This window comes from Cicer arietinum, chromosome 5 (assembly GCF_000331145.2).
Source record: "Cicer arietinum cultivar CDC Frontier isolate Library 1 chromosome 5, Cicar.CDCFrontier_v2.0, whole genome shotgun sequence".
NCBI lineage: Eukaryota > Viridiplantae > Streptophyta > Magnoliopsida > Fabales > Fabaceae > Cicer > Cicer arietinum.
In genome coordinates this window covers 447,565-455,509 of record NC_021164.2, presented here as the reverse complement: position 1 = coordinate 455,509, position 7,945 = coordinate 447,565, and the positions used below count along the sequence as shown (strand labels likewise).

The window sequence follows — 7,945 nt, the reverse complement described above, 5'->3', positions numbered from 1 at the left end:
ATGTTGCCTCTGTTTTTTACTTTCATTTTGTCATACTGCATGTTAATTCATTAATGCTTTACTTAATTCTGATTGGTTTGTAGATATTAACATTGGCTCAAAATAATTAGGGGTCATTGTTAAGCATATATAATTATGTACAAGAGTTATAGTTGGTACTGATTTGTTTAACTACTGGAGAACTTGCAATAACAGTTGAAATTTTCTGCTGGTTTCTATTGTAATTTGTTTGAAATCATTTTCTATATATTTTGTCGAGCAATTTCCTATGTATTATGATAATTTAGGGGGTTATTGCTCACCATTTCAATCTCCTCTGGAGAATAAGTTAACTGGGACTGTAACAAGTATGTGTCCTTTTCAATGTATTAAGTTAGATTTTTGTTGTTGATTTATTCATAATATTTTTGTCTTTTTCTTCTATTTCTAGTGTCTTGGAGTTCCTCATTCTAAAGGCCATTTCATTCTTTGGTGAAATTGTGAGAGCTTTGCATAGTGAGCATGTCCTATCTAGTATTGAATCTTGGTACTTTCTTATGAATTTATAAGGTCAAATTAGCATCTTCTATAAATAAGATATAATTATCGTCAGAAAATCGCACTGTAAATTAAAATAAACTGTAAACAATTTTATTTTAAGATGTAAATGCTTGAGCATTTTAAACTCTGGAATGAGCCTAATTTATTAATATCAGAAGAACACTATCCACTCTTACTTTTGATCATAGTTATTATCCCCTCAAAAATGGGATAACTAAGAGCCATTACATAGCTAACTAGAAAAAGTTGACCAAACATATCTTCAAAATCTCTAGTATTGAATAGTCTCCATAAACCACCAAAGAAACAAACAGTGTTCACTATGAGTAACACAACCATTGGAGACATGTACAAAGCTGCACCTTGAAAATCAAACCTACCTTGTTCATATTTCTCAAGTTTATCTTTGTCAATTGCTTTGTTTGATAAGTTGAATTTTTTCTTGTTCAATCCTAACCATTTCTTAATTGCCTCTATTATTGCAAATAAACTTGTAACTGACTTTAGAATCCAAATTCTTTGTTCATCCCACCACATTGCCACAGATCCATCACCAGAAAGGACCTCTATCAAATGTTGAATTTGAGTGGCTACATATAATATCACAAATAATGCAAACCAAGGGTCTGTGACCTGTTACATCAATAATTCAAAGCATGTTAAATACAAAGGATAAAAAAAATATAGTAATGAAGTTAGATTGTGAAATATAATATATAATATAGTAATGAAAATAGATTGTGAAATAGAAGTAGTGAAAAGAATTGAATAGGAAGTTCACCTTTGGGAAGACAGGTATTCCTTTCAAGAAGCATACTTGAGGTACAATGCCATAAAGGATGAAGCCAATGGCATATATAGATGAAATTGACATGAAGCAATAAGTGAAATTATGAATAGTGGACATTTTTGAAAATCCATATGTAAAAGGGCTATATTTAGAGACTGCAAGCAAGCAAAGTTCAGACAACCATTTCACTAATTGAAGCATTCCTTCTTTAATATCAGTTGGTGCACATCCTAAAAAACAGGGTGTTTTTGGGTAAAGGTAAGCTGATTTCCATCCTCTACAGTGCAAAAGATAGCCAGTTATGGTGCTCTCTAGTAAGATGCCATATGAGAATCCTACCTGTCAAATAACAATCAAAATTACATTTGTAAAATCATCAATTTACTTACAAGATATAAAAAAGTTGTGCTTCTTAATAGTTTAAAGTAGGTTTAATTGCAGTTTTAGTCCCCCTATTTTAGCTGAATCACGAAAATAGTCTCCCCATTTTGTTTCTCCCCAGTTTAAGTCTTCCAAATAAAATTTTAGTCCAAAACTTGATGAATGTGTCACTTTTTTGCACTTATTTAAGTCACATCATGTTTTAAGATCTCGCTATGCAATAATTGTACCTGAAATCTATGATCATAAATGGTGTGGTGTGGCTTAAAAAAATGACACTTAATCACGTTTTGGACCAAAATTTTGTTTTGGGACCAAAACTGAAGAGAAATAAAATGGAGGGACTACTTTCGTGATTCAACTAAAATAAAAGGACCAAAACTGCAATTAAGCCTCTAAAGTATAAAAAAAATTTGTATAGATAAGGACTACTTCCTATTTGTATGGACACTCTTTTTCTATATGAAATGTGTGACACTACCATTATTATCGAATCTTATTTAGTAATACTTTTATAATATAAATAAGTAATATGTACACGTGGATTGTGGAATTTATTAAAATATTCATTTTAGAATACATGTATAAATATTCATGAGATTTTTCTAGAGAATTTTTAAGAACAATTTCTATAAAAATAAATTGACTTTAATTTTTATTTTATTTTTTGTAAAAATAACTTATACATAATTTTTTGTTTTTGTTTACAAATCTTATACATAAGCTGTTTATGGTAAAGGTTTATGTTATAAGCGTTTGTTATTAATCAAATAGAAACTTAATTCCAAGTGAGGTATATATTTTGTTTTACTTATGAATTACACTTACCTCGGTGCCCCATTTTGTGTTTGTTTCATAAGAACAAGATGCCACAACTTGAGCTTCTTGCAAAATTTCCTCTTTTGAAAGATTCTTTTTGATAGTTTGTTGTCCACGGATGACCTTCAATGATTCTACGTATTTGGTAGACTTGCCAAAATAATTTTGGGCATCAAGAAGATAGTCATCTACAAATATACATAAAAAAATTTACACTTATTAATCAATTAGAAGATATATTTTCTTGTGGATTGGTTTATTATACAACACTAATGTAGATAATTTCCAATTGAGATTTGAATGAGCATGTCTGTTTTAAGATGGTTGAATTTACAAGAAAGAAAATCTTGATTATGTACCTTTTTGATTTGGACATCCAAATAATAATGCACTTCTATTCAAGTAATTACCACTGCCAGAAAGACCTGGACCTCTCAAACCATCCATCCCTTGCCACATTGTCTGAAAAGAAATTGCAATATGTCATTATTTAGATGATCAAACATAAAAAATAAAAATAAAAAATAATTGAAAAAATAAATGAAGGGCTGAATTAATATTTTGTTGATTTACCTTAAAAGCGGTTCTGGATTGATTATCATAGATATCTTTTTTGCTAAGATTGTGAAACATTTGAGGGAATTGAACAAATGCAATATATTTAGAAGTTTCTGGATCAAGAAAGAAACACATAGCTTGTTTGGCTGAAGATGGATCATTGCAATACATGTCACAGTCCACTGCAAGTACATAAGGCCCATTACTTATTAGACCTGACACTCTAAGCTGCAATCACAATTTATGATGTGTTAAATTTATTGAATATGTCACACAAAAATTTACATAGAGAAAATAAAAATCAAATTCAAAAGTACACACCAATGTATTGAGGGCACCTCCTTTGAACTTGTGAGGAAGTGATGGTCTTCTTTCACGAGATACATATACGATACGTGGCATTTGTGGTTCGTCATTTATAATCTTATAAATAAATAAATATAGTCAAATCAGCAACTAGAATTTTTTTTATAAGGAAAAATTTATATTTATTTAATAAGAGGTATTTTTAAGTAAATATAGTAATTATTGGCTATGATCCATTTTGATGCTTCTTGTACCTCGATGCGAGAAGCTCTGTCGGTTACCATACGGAGATTTTTAGGGTCAGAACTATATTTCTCGATATTTTTCTGCATTTTCTCATACTTGGCCTGCCAAATTATAACAACAACTTGTGAGCACAAAAATATTAATTATAGCAACTCAGATTCAATTTAAAGAGTTCAATGTAAGCAGTTGTATACAAGGTAATATGTGACTGTGGTAAACTTTGAGGTTTTGAGTGTTACTTTTTTCTTATGAAAATTTTGAAATTAAATTATAAAATATTAATTATTTTATTTTGGTTTAATGACAGTTTAAGTCCCTTTATTTTAGTTGAATCACGAAAGTAGTATTTTCATTTTATTTCTTCTCAGTTTTAGTCCTCAAATAGAATTTTGGTTTAAAATTTGATGAAATGTCATTTTTTTAAGTCATACCACACCATTTATAATCATAGATTTCAGGTACAATTGTTGCACCACGAGATCTTGAGTCATGGTGTGGCTTAAATAAGCGCAAAAAAATGACAATTCATCAAGTTTTTGACTAAAATTCTGTTTTGAGACCAAAACTGGGGGAGAAATAAAATTGAAAGATTACTTTTGTAATTCAGCTAAATAGAAGGACTAAAACTGCAATTAAATATTTTATTTTTGTAGAGTTACTCCGATCTTATAAAATATTTAAGGTGTTTGTTAAGTGATAAAAGTTTAATATTTCAAGTCACGATATCTAATTCAAATTCCTTTAGAGGCACTTATAAATTGACTATTAATACTACTTTATTTAATAAAAAAATTCTTCTTTTCTAATTTGTTTTTTTTTTTTTAAATACTTTGAACTTATATAGATAAATAGATATCACTTTTCAAGCGCTAGAATATGAAGTGAATGCCTAAAAAAAAAAAAAAACTAACCACAATTGAATGATAAAAAAGTTTTACTAAATATTGGCCACATTAAATAAATAATTTTTAATATAACAATTTAATATTTAATTTATATACTAAATATAAATATGAGATTTATTAATTTACATTTACACATTTTTAATTTATTTTTAGTTTGTGTAAATTAACAAGCTATATTTTAATGTATATATTACAAAATTGTAGTCATAATTTGTTAATTTATGCCAACTAAAAGATTAGTAAGTCTAAGCTACAGCATGGCCCTATATGATTTGCTAACTAGCATCCCTAATTTTTTAATTGAGGTAAATTAACAAGATAAGTGTCTAAGATATACTATTACATAAACTAACTTATTAATTTTTATTATTTTTATTATTTTATTAGTTATTTTGTATATAAAGGTCTAATATAATCTATTTAAAAATATAAAATATATTATTTAAATATTTTAATGTAAATAAAGTTTTTAAATAGGTTTTCAGGTCAGACTAGACTTTTAAAAAAGACCAGGACAGACAGATAAAAAAAAAATTTATAGTATGTTGTAGGTCAGACTCAGACCTTTCAAAATATGGTCTAGCCTACTCCCACTCCTATGACCTTCTTAAGTAAATATAAATAATATTTTATAGTAATTTAATCATATTATTCATATTTTTTAACATATTTAAATATATTATAATAAAATATAATTAAAATATGATGTCATATAAAATCAAATTCTTTAAAATGTCATCTTGAATCTATAAAATTTATTAACCTAGCTATTAGCTTGTTTTTTTTTTTTTGAAAGGGTATTAGTTTGTTAATGTTTAATATTTTTGATTAATTATTTTAAAAATGTTATATAAAATAAGTTTTTAAATAGACTAAAATATCATGTCTACTATCAAAAATGCTTATAATACAAACTTTAAATATTTTTATAAATGAGGCTCATTCTTTACAAAACCTAAGTTAGTTCAGTCTAAAATATCACTAATTGATTTAAGTTTTCGTAATTACTCTTCTATACGTGGTGTAGTGAACAAATTTTGAGAATACTCTTAATAATTGTAACAAAAATGAATACCTTGATCTGGTCTCTCTCTGCCTCAAATTCAAGAGTCCTAAGAACATGATCATCCTCACCCAAAGGAGAGAAAAAAACCTTAGGACACCTTGATTTTACACCATACTTTCTACAAAAAGGAACCCAAAATTTTGCAAATTGAGAAGCCTCTTTAATTCCATAATGAGTAATAGGAGAAGCTCCATCATCAGAAAGATAAACACTAAGCTTATCACAAGGGTAATCCATAGCAATAGCTGAAACAACTGTGTTCATGACTTCCATCGTTGGTTCTTTTTCAGGATCAATTGTACAAACAAATATGTCGAGTCCCGGTAACTTATCATCGGCCGGTAACTTCTCGGTCATAACCGAACGACTCACCGGCCGCCACCGGTATGCTTGGTTGAAAAACCACATAATTGATAGAATAATTTCAGCTAGTGTCATTAGAATCCATGGTAGTTTTGGAGTGTCACTAGTTTGATTATTATTGAAGAAAATAATTAAATGTTTGATACGGTAATAAAAGAGAAGCAATACACATAAAAAATGGGATAGTATGTGAAATCTGCTTAGAGGTAACCATGATTGAACTGTTTCTTTGTGAAGTGTGAAGGTTGCCATAAGAGTACTCTCAATAATAATAATAATAACAACACAAAATATAAGAACTTAAAAGTTGACGAGTTATACTAGATTCTTTCATGTCATTTCATTTATATATAACTCTTTGGTGATTGTATAAAAAAATAATATTATATTAATTTAAGCAGAAACAACACACTGAGTGAGTAAATAGTAGTGATTGGAAATCATATACTAATTTTAAAGTACCTCTCGTGGAACTCGCATTAGCCTTATTAAAGACGAAAAAACAAAAACGACGAAATGCCTCGTGAGGCACGTACTTGCCGCGTGGTTACTTATTTTATAGGTTCAAAAATATACTTTTTTTATTTAAATATTTATTTTTATTTCAGTGCCAATTAATATACTATTCTTTAGTCATTGTTATCGGTGGTTGAGTTTAGTTGAGGCATAGATGAATAAAAATACTCTGTGCATAAAAATTGATCAAATTATTTTCATACGTCATCTTCAAATTCTAAAAATACTCTGTGCATTAATATTTCTCTTTATTTTTATCATATATTTGAGTGGAGGAGTATAGTGTGATAATTTCAAAGGTAGAAATGTAATTTTATATATGAACTTGATTGAATGAATATTAATATTTTTTTTTTCACTCTAAGGGTGGATGAGTATAGTAGACTGACTCCAAAAGTAATGTGATTTGACATATAATTTTTTAAGTGAATTTTTACGTATTAATTTGATTAAAGGTATGAAAGTATTTAAAATTTATAAAAAAAAAATATATCTGTATAAATTTTTTTGAAAAGAAATAATTATTAATTGACAATGATTTGATATATGTTAATCGAATTGTGATGACTTTCGACTAGAACTGACATCATATATGTTAATAGATATGTTAATTAACATAGACATTACGGTGTAGATCATCATTGCATAATGTAGATGAATATATGTATATGAATTAAAATTGCACTTTTTTTTATTAGTCTCAATTTTTAAGAGTAGAATAGGACCTCCAGAATCTTTAAGACAACCCTGAACCAAATACATCCATTTTTGTAGACAAAATTATAATCCAGATGTCAATTATAAAAAAAAAAAATCAGAGGGAATAATTTATAAAAAAATTACAAAAACAACAACTATAATTATAAAATAAAATAAATTTTCCAACCTAAATTCCAACTAATTTTAATTATTAAAAATTTTAACCAAAATTTGATTTACTACCTCTCTCCAGTATATTTTTGTAAATTTACAACTTAATTAATTCTTATATATAATACAATATTATATATTTTATTTGTCCATTAAAATTTTAAAAATTTGACTATCTCAATATTTTAGTTCAAGATCCGCCACTAGTTGTTATTTTGTTTTAGTTATTGCAAAATTTATTTATATTCGAATTGATTGTTGTAAACGGTACAATATTTGATTTTAGTCTCTTAAAATAATTGAGTGACATAAAACAATAGTGACCAATTTCATTACAAATAAATTTTGCAGAGACTAAAATAAAAAACCAAGGATAAAAAAATAAAAAGATATATATTTATATTTTAGACTTAAAAAGTATATTTTTAGAGGGATAAAAGCAAAAATAATATATTTGCATGGATTAGAGATGACAATTGTATCCCTATCCATTTGGTACCTATAAAAAATATCCACAACAGGTAAGGTAAAACTCTACATTATGGATTTTGATAATTATCCACAAAAATAAATGGATATAACGAA

At 27.3% G+C, this 7,945-nt stretch overlaps 1 protein-coding gene across 1 annotated transcript; it reads right to left on the bottom strand.

Moving 5' to 3' along the window:
- Positions 1-608: 608 nt before the first annotated feature.
- LOC101499686 (cellulose synthase-like protein G1) lies at positions 609-6,303 on the bottom strand. Its single transcript, XM_004499512.4, has 8 exons — positions 5,621-6,303; positions 3,649-3,741; positions 3,410-3,511; positions 3,104-3,316; positions 2,890-2,992; positions 2,540-2,718; positions 1,322-1,669; positions 609-1,173 (listed from the first exon to the last, which is right to left on the bottom strand). Exons 1-8 carry the CDS (start codon positions 6,224-6,226, stop codon positions 703-705), a joined length of 2,115 nt encoding a protein of 704 aa, XP_004499569.1. The 5' UTR covers positions 6,227-6,303; the 3' UTR covers positions 609-702.
- Positions 6,304-7,945: the final 1,642 nt, after the last annotated feature.